Source organism: Moschus berezovskii, chromosome 6 (assembly GCF_049115385.1).
Source record: "Moschus berezovskii isolate FMDL1 chromosome 6, NW_MosBer_1.0, whole genome shotgun sequence".
NCBI lineage: Eukaryota > Metazoa > Chordata > Mammalia > Artiodactyla > Moschidae > Moschus > Moschus berezovskii.
The window spans coordinates 11,003,684-11,023,356 of record NC_142465.1 but is presented as its reverse complement, the minus strand read 5'-3'; the positions used below and the strand labels follow the sequence as shown (position 1 = coordinate 11,023,356).

Here is a 19,673-nt window from a genome sequence, read left to right as displayed (position 1 = left end):
TGGAAGGAACAAGTATTGTATTAAAGAAAAACACTCATTTATCTTGCAAGTTTGGAGGCAGGGGAGAGAGGAGAAAGATCCAAACACTAAAGAAGAAGGAGGGAGAGGTGGAAGAGGAAAAGGTTAAAATTTAAAGACTTGAATTTCAGACCTTATTTTGTTTAATGCATTTATTAATAAGTTTAAAAGCAATTTGGCCTAGTTGTTTTTTTTAGTCTTAAATAGACATGAGACAAAACACTGATTCTTCCACTTACTGAAAAGGGACACAGGCAACCTCAATGAGGCAAATTCTTTTGTAGGTTTGCTATAATGTTGCAGTGAAAAAGGAGTCAAAGCATCTAGTACAGCACTGGACAAAGATGGCTGGCATTCAGTCTACAAGTGAATCAATAAGTGATGCTGATACTGCCGCCCCCTCAGGTCCATCCCTAAAGCTTGATGCTTCTATGATGCAGTTTCATAATGGGCTTCCAGGTGGCACTAGTGGTAAAGAACCACCTACAGCGCAGGACATACAAGAGACATGGGTTTGATCCCTGGGTCAGGAAGATCCCCTGGAGGAAGACATGGTAACGCACTCCAGTATTCTTGCCTGGAGAATCCCTTGCACAGACGAGCCTTGTGGGATACAGTCCACAGGACCATGAAAAGTAGGACACGACTAAAGTGACTTAGGATGCATGCATGTGATGCAATTTCATAATATATTTTTATGTTTGAAACATGACTCATACAAATTAAAGGGCAATACAGTGTTTTAAATGTAACCTGATATGTCATGAATTATGGCTATCCACACAGGTCAGTTTAATTTAACTCATATTAAATCATTTAATAAAGGAGATTTGGTACATCTGCTGATTTTCACGTAATTTATCTTATCTAATATATACTTCTCAACTGAACATACTGAGGTCAAATGAAAAAGTTTCTCCCATTTCATTTTGTTTTTCTGTCCAGTGGTAGCAATTTTACTTATAGGTTTTTAAGCTAAGAATATTACAGGTCATAGTTAAAATGATCTCATATCTTAGTATATTGTTTTCCAAGCTAGGATTTTAAAATTTCATCTTCTTCCATATTTTTCTTTTACTACTGAGTATTGAAAGTGGAAATTTTCTATTAATTTTAAGAAGGGAATTGAAAAAGATGGAGCAGTAGGTTCTTTTTAAAAATTAGACCATTTAAGGTAATAAAAGCCAAAATTATGAAAGGATTGCTACAAAATATGTTTTCTAATATTAGGTATGACTGTATTTCATGTTAAGTGGGATAGTGGCTTATCAGTGGGAAACAACTTACAGTATTTTAAGTTAAACTATTAGGGATAAGAACATTCTAAATATTTAAGAAAGTGGTTGATATTCAAATATACAGCAGAAATACAAAGTACATTTGCAGTTGTTTTTTCCATACAGATATAAAGCTTAATAACTACATGTAAAAACAGAAATAAGTTACATCCTATCTTCAAAAAGAAAGAAAAAAATTGTATGTGGAAATCTGGTATCCAATTCAAAATTAACTACTTAACTTTAGTTTCTATTTGTCCTACTAATGACACAAACCAATTATAATATTGAAACTTATAAGAAAAACATTTACACTATTTATATTATAAAGATAATGTAGGAAAACATTCTTATATTTTCAGCATTTACTTAATTTCTGAATGACAGACTAGATAATGTTCATAAAAGTATTGTTTTTCATTGTAAATTAGACTTAATACATCTTAGGAAATATCTTTTTTACCTTAGTATGGATGCGGTTTTAAAAAGTTATAAAGATTGAAAACCCAAGTACATCTCTAAGAATAACTACTGAACAGAAAGCATGGTCTTTGCTGTTTTGTTAAATCAGTACAGCAGGTCAGCATTCCAATGGATTTCAGAGTTTATCAGTCTGATTTCTTCACTACAGAAATTAATGAAGTCTTTGAATATGTATGGAGTTTTTTCCTGAATCATCTAATCAGAATTAGAACTCCAGTGATCACTGTCCTTTAAAAATGACACACTTACTCTCAATGCCCCCATTTTATTTCAATTTTTTCATTCAAACTTTACCTTATGAGTATACTAAACAACTTCTAGAGACAAACTCAGCTTTAAAAATCATCAGGGTGATTTATATTAATAATATAAATAAATTGTATCAATAATTTAATATAAATTTCCTAATACTTGTAGTTTATGCTTATTTCTCTGAAGTGTGAGACTAAATAAAAATAATGAAACTGTTAAGCAAACTACAAAGTAGATTTTTAGTTAGTGGTTCTTTAGAGATCAGAGCTCTATTTGTAGGAAAACATTTGTCTTCATTAAGCTATCTTTTTCTAGACATTCCAGAAGATGAACAGTTTCAAAATGGCAGGGGATCATGTGAATGGACTAACTTAGCAATATTCCACTCCTCTGAGTCATAGTGCTAGAATCCTGCAGTGAGCCGTTTATAAGATTTTATTAAACCTTTAGAGCATTCCAATATTTTATCTCTTCCCTATTTGGTTAGAAACCTCATCTTATCTTACCTAAATAGATCCTTTAAAAGGGCAGCAATAACAAGCAGTGGCTGGAAGAATTAAAACTTGAAAGGGCAACATACAGATAAAACAACAGAATAATTTTTCTATCAAGAATAGCTTCCCTGTCTGGATTCCTGTAAACTATAGAAATGGAACAAAGATGCCTGTGAAATACAGTAATTACTGTGGCAGCCACAACTCTGTAGGACATGGATTCAGAGAAGTAAGGGATGACTAAAACCTGTTATTTCATCTAGGAACAGAAAAGGGTAAGAGGCACAAGCATTCCAAAAATCCTCATATCAGCAAGCTTCAGACAATATGATATGATAGGAAAGAAGGTAGAAGGTTGTGGCTGAGAAAACAATTGGGCTACTAGAGTGAGGTGAAGGGATGAGCCCGCAAAGAGGAAGGACAAGCTGGGAATTGCATTTGCCAGATTCTCAGTTCTGCCCCATAATCTAAGTCTTGGTTTGCAACTATTGCACATAATCAAATTTCCTAATCCTTCCAGGCACTTATGAAGATTGTTAAACAGCATGGTCTATTTTACTAGTGTTCTACTCTAACCAACAGAGCTAACTGGCCAAGTGCTCTAATGGGCTATTTTAAAATAAAGAAAATTTTGTTTTCCAAACAACTTTTCCCCAATGTGTCTTTCATTTTTGTCCAAGAACCTTGCACTTGTGCCTCTGCATTTCAAATACATGTTGGGCATTTTTTTCCTGCTATTTTTAATCTGCTGGGCATTCTGGACATTCCTGGTATTTATAGTTGACTAATTTATTTCCTCATGTAATCTCACCAAAGTTGTGGCATGCAGCATATATTTTGAATCCTGATACCACCCACCTAGAAATTACTTAACAGGTGCCATCCATATTAGTAACTTCATCTTTGGATGAGGTTAAATATAGTATTGAATAAGCTCCTACAAACTTAGCTCGGTTGTTTTTTTTTTCAGGATGAATTTAGTCTTAAGCTTATTAAAGAAAGATAGCAATAGATAACAGTTGAAACAATAAATATGAATTGGAACCTCTCAGTAATCATGCCAATAAACTGCTGTAAAGACAAGTTCATATTGTCTTAAATGCTTTTTAGTCAATATTTGAAAGAATTATTGCTGAATTGTATGTTATAAAATACTATAATCAATTTTTCTTTATAAGGTAACCATTACAGAATGACATGGAAAAGAGCACATTAATAATATCTAATAATCTGAAATCATTATATTTGAATTTCTTTAATTTCTATGTAATCCACTAACAAATACCTCTTCATGCGATCATATTCCCTTATGACATGACATAAAGGAAAATGTATTCTCGTTGTTTTACAGCATTAAATCTTCCACCCAGACTTCAAATTTCCTCCTCTGCCACTTCCTTGAGGATCTGGCATTTCCCCGGAATCTCCCTCCCCTCTCCTTACTGCTTCCTCCTTCTCTACTTCCCCCTTGCAAAAACACCCCTCACCATGCCTTCCTCTCAAACCATGTTTTCCCTTCAACAGGAAAATCTTAGAAAAATATTAAACACTCAGTGGCTATCTGCCCCTCTCAGCCACTCTTGAACACACGATCATCTTACAGAAGATGTTTACTTGAAGGTCATTAATGCCTGTCTAACTACTAGAACTAATATTTCACCTTTGGTATACCAACCTATTTTTTATGTAGCCCTGGACAGTATCAATCACATTTCCCTCATTTTACTTTTCCCTGTCCCACTAGGCTAACCCAAGTATGCACTTTAGCTTAAGCTACCATGGCTACCCTAAGGATTAACAATCCACATCTGTTGAGGGAACCTCTCAATGACGGGCTCACTTTCTGACCACCCTTTCTGACTCCTACACCTCTCCTCATCACATATATGCTGGCATACCCCAAGGTGAGAACCTCAACTTTCTTCCTATCTGAATTCACACAGATCTCCTAGAGATCTCACCCTTGTCCACTTCAATCAGTGCCTACACACAAGGTATATTCTAATCAATACCTTACTTCTGACCTTTTGGAAACATGCCTAATTGCCTCCAATCACCTCCACTTGATGTTCCAATGGACACATCAAATTATATTAATGAAAATCTGAATTTGTCATCTCCCCCCATTCACCTTTTAACCTGTTTTCTCCCTCCATAATAACCATCTTATTTAGTGGTAACTATTTACTCATTCAGGCCAAAAAACTGGGGAGTACTGAATAGTCCCTACATTTTTCATCTGCCACACCCAACTCAAAGTCAACACTTAGTTCCTCAGTCGCTCAGTCGTGTCCGACTCTCCACGACCCCATGAATCACAGCACGCCAGGCCTCCCTGTCCATCACCAACTCCCGGAGTTCACTCAAACTCATGTCCATTGAGTCGGTGATGCCATCCAGCCATCTCATTCTCTGCCGTCCCCGTCTCCTCCTACCCCCAATCCCTCCCAGCATCAGACTCTTTTCCAGTGAGTCAACTCGTCACATGAGGTGGCCAAAGTATTGGAGTTTCAGCTTTAGCATCAGTCCTTCCAATGAACACCCAGGACTGATCTCCTTTAGAATGGACTGGTTGGATCTCCTTGCAGTCCAAGGGACTCTCGAGTCTTCTCCAGCACCACAGTTCAAAAGCATCAATTCTTCGGCGATCAGCTTTCTTCACAGTCCAACTCTCACATCCATACATGATCACTGGAAAAACCATAGCCTTGACCAAACAGACCTTTACTTAAGGACTTTACAATTCTCAGAAAGCACCTGGGGTGATCTTTTTAAATATTTACATCAGATCATAACATGGTCCAGCTTTAAAAGTCTTCTAAAGCTTCTCAATCAACAGAGTAACACAGTGGACCTTCCTTTGGTTCCACATAATTAGGCTTCCATTCTCCCCTCTGAACACCTCTCACTGTGCTCAAACCACGTGGTGTTCTGTTTCTGGAACACACCAAGCACACTCCCTCCACATTCCTTTTGTTCTTCCCTATGTAACACTGTCGTTATTACTTATCTGAATGTTTGTTTCTGATTCTCAAGTGTCCCTATACCTGATGCTTTATGGGCTCAGTTAATCTTACATAAATATGAACACCTGGCTGTTATTCATCAATTTCCTGTAGATTCATACTACAAGAGAATGTCTCTTCTTAAAGACTTAAAATAATCCAGTAAAGGCTTCCCTTGTGGCTCAGCTGGTAAAGAATCTGCCTGCAATGTGGGGGACATGGATTCAATCCCTGGGTTGGGAAGATCTCCTGGAGAAGGGAAAGGCTACCCATTTCAGTGTTCTGACCTGGAGAATTCCATGGACTGTATAGTCCATGAGTTGCAAAAGTGAGACATGACTGAGCGACTAACTGCTAAAAAAAAAAAAAAAAAAGTTAACAAGTTTAAAATTAAAAAAAAAACACTTTATAACTAGAAATAGTAGAGACCTAGTTTTATCTTAGCTTTTGTTATCAAACATGAATGCCAACCCAAAGGCCATGAACAATCCTTTATAGATATATAAAGAATTGGACAAGCAGTTCTATGAGTAAGGACAGTGCTCACTGTTAACTAATGCAGCATCGCTTGGCTGTTACACAAAAAAAGCAGCAGGCCACATCCTGTTTGGGGTAGATATATGAACTTTATAAACCTAGTCATGCTGTCATAATTCTATTTCCTCTACTTTCTTATCTCAGTTAAAATCTGGAATTTTTGTTCATTAATAACATGTTACCAATGCCAATTTTTAAGAACAGAGGCAAAAATGATTCAACCAAAAAAGTTACATTTGTGTCACATGTATTCTTGTGATTCGCCACAGGGAAGCCATGCCAGTTTCAGGTTAAAAATTCAACCACCAAAAAAAAAAAAAATGAGGTTACAAGTCATTGTTACTCATAATTCAGTGTAATTCTGACTAAAACTTCTGACTGGAAAAAAACACCTATTTTATAACATGCATTTCTCAGGTCTTGATTTTTCTGTTGTTCTTTTTTCATCAGAAGCAGATATATCAACATAACATGTATACTAGATGCTATATGACATTTGAGGGCTAAAGGAGTAGGAAGTAGTAAAATTAAGAGAATTTTCTGAGATGTTTTCATATTTGTAGAATCTTAGGCACAGATGTTTCAGATGAATACCCAAGGACTACATCTCTGTCTACAGTTAAGAGCTTTGGAGGTTTGTTTATTATCTATCATGAAGCAATAGCTTGGCTATTCATTGACCTGTTATCAGAATCAAGTTGGAATGACAGCAGTGAAGATAAGAATTTTAGTATCCAACATCTCTTGATGATTGAAATAAGGAAATAAAACCAACAGTGTTGGGTTTGAGAAACATAGCGTGATATTCAGGGACTATACTGCTTTTATAAGAAACCTTAAAATGTTTTTAACAGGTATTAATTAATGAATGTGCCCTTTATAAAGTTTTTAGCAGTACTATTCTGCATTTCCATATCAGTTTAGGTAGTAAAGAATGTCCATAGTTTTATGTTATTATCATATCATATAATTAGGGTTCATTTTACAGATGAGAAAGCAGAGGTTCTGAGAAGTTACATGTCTTTACCAACATCAAGGCGCTTTCACTGCAGCAGGGCCCAAAGGTATTATAATTGCTTCCAGGAAAACTTCAGGAAACAACCATAATTAATTTTTATAGAGTCATCTTTGTGCCCAGAGTAATTAGGTCAGGAACTTTCCCTAAAACTAAAGTGTTTTACAGAGAATCTTTCCTTATAGTGACTTTTTATCACAACAGCGGCAAAGAGTTCATGACTTTGTAATAGGTCCTTAAAGTGCTTAAACACACACACACCAGACATGCTAGTTAATCACTCTTTAAAACTAAATTATTTTTTATTATTTTGGATTTCAGTTTTCTGACAATACCTATATCAGGTCAGCAGGTCAAAAAGTTTATCATTTCTTTTCATTCTTCGTATTGCTGTCAATTAAGTACTCATTATTTTTATTTTAAATGTCTATTCTATGCTAAAAAGAGTTTTGGCAAAACCTCATCTTCTGAATTTTGGCTGTCACTCCTAATTATATCTGCTGACATAACTTCAACTAAGGCATTTTGGTTTCAGGTTGTCCGATAAAATTAAGTTGTGGTTATTTAATTAATAAAGGGGTGGGCTTCTAATCTCAGCAGTTTATCAATCTATTGTTTTATTACAAAACTCTACCCTTTACCAACTAGTAAAGATAAGAGAGGGCTAGGGGAGATAAAGACCTCTAGATCGGCGACTTTCTGGAAAAGGCTATGAATCATATCCCCTAGTTAGTCCCTGCTCAGCAAAACCAGCAGCTTGCCTTTATAGAGTCATTTCCAAAAGTGCTGAAGAGTCCATATGTTTATACTGGACTTTGTTATGAGCAAAGAAAATAGTATTTATATATTTTTTAAATGCACATGACAACTTTTGTTCTTCAAATCAGTTGTTCAGACAAAAAGGCTCCCCTTAAAACTGGAAATGGGATTTCCTGCCACCAGTGAAATTATTCAGACATCAGAACACAAAAAAATGTCAAGGATATTAACCTGGAGACTGTTTTTTCAAAAGTCATACATATTCAAACATATTGATGCTATCACTTTTCCTAAACTGCACCTAGAGAAATATACATACATGATAGACTACAATCAAATGGTTTCCTGAATAAGCAGGAACACATGCAAAAGAAATTTCTAGTCCATTTATAAATGCAGTTAACTCTGAAAGTGAAGACAGGCATTATATTTAGAATAAATATGATTCTTACCATCTGAGATTGACTCCTAGGACATCCATTGATATCTTCAACTTTTTCATTTGCTAAAACCAAGAAATAAAATAAAAGAGAGAAAAAAAGAACGACATGCTTAAGCCATGAAGTGAAACACACACACAAGAGACTAAGAAAATAAAAGAAAAATAATCCAGCAAAACACTGCTGCTACATTCACTTTGTCTCCTAAGCTGTGTACAGGAGGACACACTTGTTAGCAGCCGCCAAGTCCATATGCAGAAATCAGGCAAATAAAAAAAACAAAAAAGTGACTGAGAAGGAAGTTGCCGCTAATTCCTCAGCTTGTGCCAAATGACTGCTGACATGAAACCTTTCACAATTGTCCCTGCTGGATCAGGATACAGTTTCAAGGAATCTCAGAGTGTATGAGTTGCTCCAGCTAACGAAAAGCACACATGGGAGACATATGGTTTAATGAAGCGTTCATTTCTGACAATTCAGTGTATGCAAAGATACAGCTCTAGCCATTTACAAGTATGGCCAAACTGCCTTTTTCAAACATTCTCACATAAACATTTTAATTAAATCACAGGGAGAGCTACATTAATCTCACAGACACATGGACCAAGTTTCTAAGCATTCGACTTAAGTTGCATTTTACCCAAAGTAGGTGGGGGCAGAGACTTTCAAGTTTTGTTTTGTTTTTCTTTCCAGAGAGTGGTCTTACCAATGATCTGGATGATTTCTGCTAGCAGTACCCCATCTGCAATGTCTTGTTGCAAGTCCTTGATCAGCCGCTTGTGGCCCGATTTTGCCAGGTAGTGGTTGGCCCAGTCTGTGTAAATCTGTTGAACAGAGGGAGGGAAGGAGTGAGATGAGATGAGGGAAAGAGAGGCAATGAGAATGCTCCAGACAGATGCTGGGTACAGAGGGGTGTTATTCTGGATCACATTCCAGCTTAAGAAGTCATAGCGCAAAAGGAAATGGTTGTGAACTAACTTTTAAGTTCTCTCTTTTTCAAACCCAGGGACTAGTCACTTGTGACAGAGCAAAACTCCCTTCCTGGATGACTACTGAGGAAGCTCCTGCTCGCAAATCAGTTTCAGTTTTCACTCTCGTGCCTCTGGTTCCGTCATACGGAAAATAATCCTGTCTGTCCTCGTAAAAGGAAGCCACCTGGATTGACTTACATAGGAATCTCACCATAAAAATGTGTGGTTCTCTGAGCAGACTTTATTAAATCTGTCATGTGAGATACTACATGTGAGAATATTTTTGCAAAATTTTATGAAATAATTGCAGATGCCTAAGCTATTTTATTTGAATTGTCAAATCCCATTTCAGCTTCTTGTAATGTGTTTTTATAAGAGAACAGAGGAAGTTTAAATGCAGCTATTATATAGAAATTATAATTAATATAGAATTGAGTATAGATTATTAACTCTAAGCTTGGCTATCTATATAAAGCAGAGGTGTCTCTCCAATAACAGATTATGATGGAGGAAAAAATTGAAACTGTTCAAAAACCTCACAAAAATAATAAAATGTTACTAATTTTTCAAATATTATAGGCACTTACTTCTGTAATATAGTCTAATTATAAGGATAAAACTTCAGTGTCATGAGAGGCTCACATGGACATATTAACACACTTATTACAAGGCAGACCATAACATGATGTGATAGAAGAATGAAAACTTGAAAGAAGAATGGAGGAGGACAAACAGCTGAGAAATACACACGTGTGTCACAGAAGCAGCACTGGAATTAGACCTGGAAACAACAGAACCTGAAGAGAGAAAGTGAAGGGAAGGGCTTTCCCCCAGAGGGGACAAGACACAGAGAGGCAGAGGAACAAAGGAATCAGGGGCACAGCTGAAAATCATGTAATTAAGGCAGGATGCCTGAAATTAGGACAAATCAGACAGGAAAGGTAAGTTGTGCCTTGTGGTCATGACACTGAGACCCAAGCAAAATGCAAAAACAGAAAAACAAAATTTCTAATACACATTTTTCTTAAAAATAAAGTAAAACAGAAGTGTAAAAACCAGACAAATAAAAGTTTCCCACAACTTGCAACCCCACCCACTTTTGAATAACTTGATATAAATAGTTCTAGAACTTTTTCTACACCTACACACTTCAGCACACGACATCATATTACACACCATACACACATACTCAAGACAGAATGAGTGACCAAATCCAGCTCAATGTTACCTACCACTCTGCATTTTCAGCTTTTCATGTAACAATAATTTAATAATACTTCTAAAACCATTTTAAAAAAATTTATCACTATTTTTGATGTTATATTATACATAGTATCAATCCCCCATAAGGAAAGATACTTATTTTGTTTAAAAATGTTTCTATTGCTTCTAAATTTGTAAGAGACATCTTATATATGTGTCTTGGCGCATACCTATACTAGTATTTTTTACAGGACCAAAATCTAAAAATGGGGCTGCCAAGTGTTTTTTTTAATGGATCCTAGGTACAATCATTTCAAATATAACACAAAGGAAAAAGAGTGCTTACTTTAGAAAATATAAGGTGGCATCTTAATGCATATGTACTGGCAGAATGTGTTCTGAAAGATATCAGTAATTTGAGGTATATCCTGCTGCTGCTGCTGCTAAGTCACTTCAGTCGTGTCCGACTCTGTGTGACCCCATAGACGGAAGCCCACCAGGCTCCCCCGTCCCTGGGATTCTCCAGGCAAGAACACTGGAGTGGGTTGCCATTTCCTTCTCCTGAGGTATATCCTGCTGCGTAAGAAAAACATACACGATGGGAGCCCTACATCTTCTTTCTTCACATTCATTACCTTCTTTATACTGAAGGTCGTTAAAGTGTAAGAAAAATCAAGCACAGTTAGAAAACAAGCACAAGTCCTAGATTGACATTTTTATTTGTTGATGATCTTCCTCAATTAAGATTTTATTCTACTTGTATTATGGCAAAATTTTAATTTTATAAGATTTACACTGTTTATAATCCTGAAAAATTGAGCATTTTCCCTTCACCTACACATCAATCAAATGATAGCATTAATCATTCGGTGTCTAGTAGAAACGTCAGTGTGAGTCAGACTTTATTTGTGCCTATCCCCGAGGCAGTGAGTTATTTATAAGGACCAGTTAACTGACTCTAAAGGATCCACAATGATGAATATGAGTTCTGGACTCAAGCAGACATAGCTTGGAGGCCCAGCAGACTATTTGCTTCCCCCTGGGACCTTGAACAAATTACTTATGTTTTCTAAACCTGACTCCTCATCTGCAAAATAAGGATGATATAATATACAGTATTATGTCAGGACTAATAAGATTGAACTTGTAAAGGGCCTGTCACAGAGTTGATCCTGAAACAAGGCCTATTATTATTATTTTATGGCATCTAAATGTTATTTGCTATGGTGGGTTTCCAACAAATATTTGTTGACGTTATCATTGCTCAAGGTTAAAAAATGTGGAAGTATTGGCAGTTGAAGACTGGAGAAACTGTATTTCTTGCTTTCTTACACTAGTCACATCTCTGACTGCTGCTATCTAATTCACTGAGGCCACGGATCTGTCCCCCATCCAAACTCTGAGGAATGTGTCCAATTTTGAGGCTGCAATGTTCTCATCCAGGCCTGCAGTGAATGCCTCCATCCTTACACCACCTCCAACAAAGTTCATACTGCATGGGTGCTTTTTTCATTAAATTACAGAAATTATGCTTACTTAATATTAATTTAACTATATACAAAATGGAATGCGTTAAAAGTAAAACAATAATACTTTCATTCTCCTAATGCACGCTAACGGTGCCTTACCCTCTATCCAAAGCCCTCTGGGACTTAGGTGAGTAAGCAGATGGGAAGTCAGCTGGTTGGCTTCAAGACCTTGTTGAGAAAGCCTCTGACTGAGCTCAAGAAACAATTTTTCACTTGGTCCAGGATTTCTTCTAGAGGAATCACAAGTCCAAGTGCTTTGACTTGTCCAGTATCTCCGACATGTGAAATTTTTCTCAGACAATAACTCTGACTTAGTGGCAATCAGAAAAATATATTCAGACTAAATAAATGAACTTAAAAATTAGTTCTGTGTATTTTACATAGTCCTTCTAATAGACATATGTAGAAGATACTTGATTCAAATAAATCAGTGTTTTCCAAAGGATTATAGTATAGATGATGAAATATAAAACAATTACCTAGAAACTTCTATACATTTTAAATATTAAATATAAACTTATAGTTTCATATCTTTAATAAATAAAAACTTAAATTTAAAAAAGTGGAAATAGGAAGTGTGTCTTTAAGAAGACAGCCTTCAAGCAAAGGACACACGGTATATAAATGTGTTTAAAAATCAGAGAGAAGATACAAACAACCTTGTCAACCATCATTAAAATCTGTTGTTCAAATATATACAGAATTTATTTGAACAGAATGGTGAAATCATGACCAATATTGGTTGTGAGCTCCAAAGTTGCCCTTGGTTAATTTCCACAAAAATAATCACATTATTTAACCTTTTAACCTCAGTTGAATGAGCAAAATGTGTGGTAACATATTTTGGAGGATTATACTATGAATTAGAGGGTTATTTTGTGTGTGTGTGAAGAAACCAATATAATTGAAAATAACATCAAATTACTCATAAATCAATATTTTGTATTTTCTATAGCAGGACCACTGAGTATTTAAGTCATCAAGGTTCTGACCAAAACTTTAAATAGTGTTTACTTTTAAGCATCCAAAGCCAACTTTCCTCAACCATTTTAACTGCAATGTTGTGAATATAAATGTCATCTCATGTAGTAATTATATTTAAGTTAATTCAGAATAATTAATGAGATTACACTTACCAAGGTGCTACTTAGAAACTCTAGCACATTTGTATGTTTAATTATTCATTCACAGTAAGTTAAAATAATAGAATTAAATGCACAATGGCATATTTCATACTTCGTATTTATCAGCATGTGTTTTAGGGCCTGTATGCAACAGCAGGTATTCTTTAAGGAACAATCTACAGGGTTGAAATGTCTGCTCTTCCATTTAATATCCATGTGGATACTGACTGAACATTTATTTTTTCTCAGTATCAGATTTTTCTCACCTATAAAATGGTAATAATTGTATTATCTACTAATGGAATTATTGTGAGGACTGAATAAATTTATACTCTTGGAACATGGCCTTTCACTTACTAAATACTGTTAAGTGTCAAATAGTGTTAGTAGTTCATGTTTCAATATAAAATGTATTTATCTTAATTGTAATTAGTTTATTAACATAATTCATCAGTATCATTATCAAATCCTTAAATATTAGCTGTCTACCCAAATGGAGATAACCTAACTAATGAAGGAAAATTGCTGCAAGTTATAATGATCTCTTAAGTATTGATCCTATAATTTTTCTTTTACAGTGCTCACTTCAGCAGCACATACACTAAAATATTTCTTTTACAATGCTTGTTTTTAAATTACAAAATAATAGGGTCAGAGAGAAGGCCATATTCCTGATTTCAAGTTATACTATAAAGCTATGGTCATCAAAACAATATGATAGTGGCATAAAAACCAATAAATAGACCAATGGAACAAAACTGAAAACCTAAAAATAACCCAAGCATATACAGTCAAGTAACATTTGACAAAAGGGGTAAGAACACTCATTGGATAAAAGGCAGTTAATTCAGTAAATGGTGCTGAGATAATTAGATATTCACATGTGAAAGAATGAAACCGCACCCATGTCTTATACCACTTTACAAAAATTAACTCAAAATGGACTAAGCCTTGAAACCATGAAACTCCTAGAAATAAACACAGGAATCAATTCTTTGACTTGGGTCTTCAGAAAGAATTTTTGAATATGACATGTAAAGCTCAAAAAATAAAATTAAAAAAAGAACAAATGGGACTGTACCAAACTAAAAAGCTTTGACACAGTAAAAGAAACTATCAATAAAGCAAAAAGACTATCCATAAAGTGGGAAAAGTATTTGCAAACTACTCATGTGATGACAGAATTAATATCTAAAATACATTTTTAAAAATCATATAACGCAAAAGGAAAAAATACAAATAATCCAATAAAAAATAGGCAAAGAATCTGAATAGACATTTCTCTAAAGAAAATATACGGAAGGCCAACAGGTATGAGGAAAGAGGTTCAGTATCACCGATCATCAGAGAAATGCAAATTAAAACCACAATGTGATCTTACCTCGTGCCTCTTAGAATGACTGTTATCAAAAAGATGATATAATAAACTGGTGTGAATATGGAGAAAAGACATCCTCCTCCTCGCTTTTTCTTTTTACTCTATGTGAGAAGATGGATATTACTGAACCTACTGTAGTAATAATTTCACATTATATGTAAACCAAAGGCTTCCCAGGTAGTGCCAGTGGTAAAGAACTCGCTTGCTAATGCAGAAGATGTAAGAGACATGGGTTCAATCCTTGGGTTGGGAAGATACCCTGGAGGAACAGGAGATGGCAACCCACGCAATATTCTAGTGTGGAGAACCCCATGGACAGAGGAGCTTGAAAGGCTAGTCCCTAGAGTCACACAGAGTCAGACACGACTGTAGCTACTCAGCACACAAACTGGCATATAAAACCAAACTCTATAAGCCTCAGACTTATAGAGTGATATGTATCAATTATTTCTCAATAAAACTGCAAACGGATAAATAAATATGGAAAAACACACAAAACAAACAAAAATAGAAGACAATACATATACACCACATTGCTTTTGTTCTGTTACATTAAAACAACGTCACAAGTTCTACTTTGATTCTCCATGGAGTCTTAAACTTTTACTCATGATGACCTCTTTTTAACTACTGACAACATAATGTACTGCTGCTGCTTATCACAGCAATCTATTCCTGAATTTTTTAACTGTAATTTCAGAATTTGATGAATGTATTTTAAGTAAACTGACAGATAAATAAAAGAATTATGACTTTTTATTATTGCATATACTGCACAGTTCAGTTCAGTTGCTCAGTCATGTCCAACTCTTTGCGACCCCATGAATCACAGCACGGCAGGCCTCCCTGTCCATCACCAACTCCCGGAGTTCACTCAAACTCATGTCCATCGAGTCAGTGATGCCATCCAGCCATCTCATTCTCTGTCGTTCCCGTCTTCTCCCACCCCCAATCTCTCCTAGCATCAGACTCTTTTCCAGTGAGTCAACTCATCGCATAAGGTGGCCAAAGTATTGGAGTTTCAGCTTTAGCATCAGTCCTTCCAATGAACACCCAGGATTGATCACCTCTAGAATGGACTGGTTGGATCCAAGGGACTCGCAAGAGTCTTCTCCAGCACCACAGTTCAAAAGCATCAAATCTTCGGCGATCAGCTTTCTTCACAGTCCAACTCTCACATCCATACATGACCACGGGAAAAACCATAGCCTTGACTAGATGGACCTTGGTTGGCAAAGTAATGTCTCTGCTTTTTAATATGCTACCTAGGTTGGACATAACTTTCCTTCCAAGGAGTAAGCGTCTTTTAATTTCATGACTGCAATAAGCATCCACAGTGATTTTGGAGCCCCCCAAAATAAAGCCTGACACTGTTTCCACTGTTTCCCATCTATTTCCCATGAAGTGTTGGGACCAGATGCCATGATCTTTGTTTTCTGAATGTTGAGCTTCAAGCCAACATTTTCACTCTCCTCTTTCACTTTCATCAAGAGGCTTTTGAGTTCTCTTCACTTTCTGCCATAACGGTGGTGTCATCTGCATATCTGAGGTTATTGATATTTCTCCAAGCAATCTTGATTCCAGCTTGTGCTTCTTCTAGCCCAGCGTTCCTCATGATGTACTCTGCATATAAGTTAAATAAACAAGGAGACAATATACAGCCTTGACACACTCCTTTTCCTATTTGGAACCAGTCTGTTGTTCCATGTCCATTTCTGACTGTTGCTTCCTGACCTGCATACAGGTTTCTCAAGAGGCAGGTCAGGTGGTCTGGGATTCCCATCTCTTTCAGAATGTTCCACAGTTTATTGTGATCGACACAGTCAAAGGCTTTGGCATAATCAATGAAGGAGAAATAGATGTTTTTCTGGAACTCTCTTGCTTTCTGCATGATCCAGCGGATGTTGGCAATTTGATCTCTGGTGCCTCTGCCTTTTCTAAAACCTGCTTGAACATCTGGAAGTTCACGGTTCACATATTGCTGAAGCCTGGCTTGCAGAATTTTGAGCATGACTTTACTAGCGTGGGAGATGAGTGCAATTGTGCATTAGTTTGAGCATTCTTTGGCATTGCCTTTCTTTGGGATTGGAATGAAGACTGACCCTTTCCAGTCCTGTGGCCACTGCTGAGTTTTCCAAATTTGCTGGCATACTGAGTGCAGCACTTTCACAGCATCATCTTTCAGGATTTAAAATAGCTCAATTGGAATTCCATCACCTCCACTAGCTTTGTTCGTCATGATGCTCTCTAAGGCCCACTTGACTTCACATTCCAAGATGCCTGGCTCCAGGTGAGTGATCAGGCCATCGTGATTATCTTGGTTGTGAATATCTTTTTTGTACAGTTCTTCTGTGTATTCTTGCCACCTCTTCTTAATATCTTCTGCTTCTGTTAGGTCCATACTATTTCTGTCCTTTATTGAGCCTATCTTTGCATGAAATGTTCCCTTGATAGCTCCAATTTTCTTGAAGAGATCTCTTGTTTTTCCTATTCTGTTGTTTTCCTCTATTTCTTTGCATTGATCGCTGAGGAAGGCTTTCTTATCTCTCCTAGCTATTCTCTGGAACTCTGCATTCAGATGCTTATTTCTTTCCTTTTCTCCTTTGCTATTCGCTTCTTTTCTTTTCACAGCTATTTGTAAGGCCTCCTTAGACAGCCATTTTGCTTTTTTGCATTTCTTTTCCATGGGGATGGTCTTGGTTCCTGTCTCCTGTACAATGTCACGAACCTCCATCCATAGTTCATCAGGCACTCTATCTATCAGATCTAGTCCCTAAAATCTATTTCTCACTTCCACTGTATAATCATAAGGGATTTGATTTAGGTCATATCTGAATGGTCTAGTGGTTTTTCTACTTTCTTCAATTTAAGTCTGAATTTGGCAATAAGGAGTTCATGATCTGAGTCACAGTCAGCTCCCGGTCTTGTTTTTGCTATCTGTATAGAGCTTCTCCATCTTTCGCTGCAAAGAATATAATCAATCTGATTTCGGCATTGACCATCTGGTGATGTCCATGTGTAGAGTCTTCTCTTGTGTTGTTGGAAGAGGGTGTTTGCCATGCCCAGTGTGTTCTCTTGGCAAAACTCTATTAGCCTTTGCCCTGCTTCATTCCATGCTCCAAGGCCAAATTTGCCTGTTACTCCAGATGTTTCTTCACTTCCTACTTTTGCATTCCAGTCCCCTATAATGAACTAACACCCACCGCCCCCCCCCCAAAAAAAGAGAGATACACTGCACAGAGGTACACAAATATGTCAGTGAGAGACAATAATTTGTTTATAATGAGTGCTAAATGATCAAAAGAATGTACCGAAGTAGGTTGGGAAAGCCAGACTCTTTAGTCAAGAATATATTTTAATAGAAATACACTAACCTATAACCTAAAGTCCTGAATATTCATTGGAAGGACTGATGCTGAAGCTGAAACTCCAATACTTGGAAGAGTTGACTCACTGGAAAAGACCCTGATGCTGTGAAGGATTGGGGGCAGGAGGAGAAGCAGACAACAGAGGATGAGATGGCTGGATGGCATCACCTAGTCAATGGACATGGGTTTGGGTGGACTCCAGGAGTTGGTGATGGACAGGGAGGCCTGGCGTGCTGCAGTCCGTGGGGTCACAAAGAGTCGGTCATGACTGAGTGACTGAACGTATAACTTAATTAGAAAATATTATAAGTGAAGTCTGATAATTTTGAAATATTAGTTGAGCCAGTTTTAACCCTGCATTTACTTATACCATTAGTGTCTCCCCAGTATCCAAGGAGTAGTGACATTCCCATAAGCACTACTCTCCAGTTTATTCAAATTACTGCTTTTCAGAAGTCAAATAGGCTCTTCTAAATCCACAGCAGACAGAAATCATTTTGAAAGCCAAGAATTTCCATGGCAATAAGAGGCTTCTGCATTATATAAATCAGCAAAGTACTGAGCACTTGAAAGATAAGCCATAAATGGTGGACTCGGGAAGTATTTTTCCCAGAAAGAGAACTAGTACTGGCAAGAGAACTGGAAGAAAGGAAGCTGCTGAGATGTCACCTCACAGGCCGCTCGTCTGGGTAGAATTTCACAGTCACATGTGGACCAAGAAGGACTCACAAAGCACAACATGTACCAAAAGTTTATGGGACAGCATCTGTTTGTTTGGTTTTGCCTTTTTCCAATTCCTGAAAACAGTATGGCACTGTCTCAGGGAAAGCCACTTATCCTAGAGAGCATCTGAAATCAGGACAGGAAGAATGCTAACTGGCACGTGAAAGGACAAAAAGGAAGAAAGATGTGATCACAGGTCATGGTCAGCGCAGCCTGACAGGCATCGTGTCACCACTCACCAGGCAGTGGCACTGAGACGCACTGGTGGCCCAGAAGACGTGGCATCACAGTGCCACGGGAACAAGCAACCCTGTACACCAGCCCTCCCCGGACCACCCTTCAGCGAAATGTGCACAGGGATGGAGGAGACTCCGGGACTGACCGCGCCTTTTCTGATAATACCGGGCTGGAAACTGGAAGAAACTGAATACTGTGATTTGGGAAAAATCAATTTTCTCCTGCTAAATAGGAACAGAGACTTAAAAGCTATGATTTTACACACCTCAGTATATGACTCAAAAATCCATGAACAATAGGCAAACTTAGACAAAAGGATTAGCAAAATTCCTAAGGATTTATGATTTAAAACATGCTACTTTAGTCAGCTTGAAATTTGATCCCAGACTGGATCTTCAGTTGTTATCACAGAACTGATAAGACCAAAGATCCATGGAGGTCAATGTCATGGCTCCTGCAGACCTTCTAGAAATCTCAATACTGAGGGCTATGAGTGAGTGTACATGCTCAGTCATGTCCGACTCTGCGACCCCAAGGACTCTAGCCCACCATGCTTCTCTGTCCACAGGATTTTCCATCCAAGAATACTGGAGTGGGTTGCCATTTCCCTCTCCAAGAGATCTTCCTGACCCAGGGACTGAACCCACATTTCTTGCGTCTCCTACATTGGGAGCCGGATTCTTTACCACTGCACCATCTCGAAAGTCCCAAAGAGGTACTACTATAAAATGAACACATTAAAAGCTTTTGATAATATCACTATCATCACAATGTATGTAATAGATTCACCAAGCATATTAACTCAGCTAGTAGGAAAATACTGTTTATGAAGTTTTTCAAACAATTCATGTTTGGAGGTT

At 37.0% G+C, this 19,673-nt stretch overlaps 1 protein-coding gene across 5 annotated transcripts in view; it reads right to left on the bottom strand.

Annotated features, from left to right (window-relative positions):
* The window catches only part of NAV3 (neuron navigator 3), a 915,819-nt gene that overhangs the window by 260,042 nt on the left and 636,104 nt on the right, over positions 1–19,673 (bottom strand). For all 5 annotated transcript variants that reach the window (XM_055394051.2, XM_088836813.1, XM_088836814.1 and 2 more), the window contains exons 3-4: positions 8,987–9,104; positions 8,293–8,345 (exon numbers count right to left, since the gene is read on the bottom strand). In XM_055394051.2, coding sequence (XP_055250026.2) covers positions 8,293–8,345; positions 8,987–9,104 — 171 coding nt within the window. The remainder of the gene's footprint in view (positions 1–8,292; positions 8,346–8,986; positions 9,105–19,673) is intronic.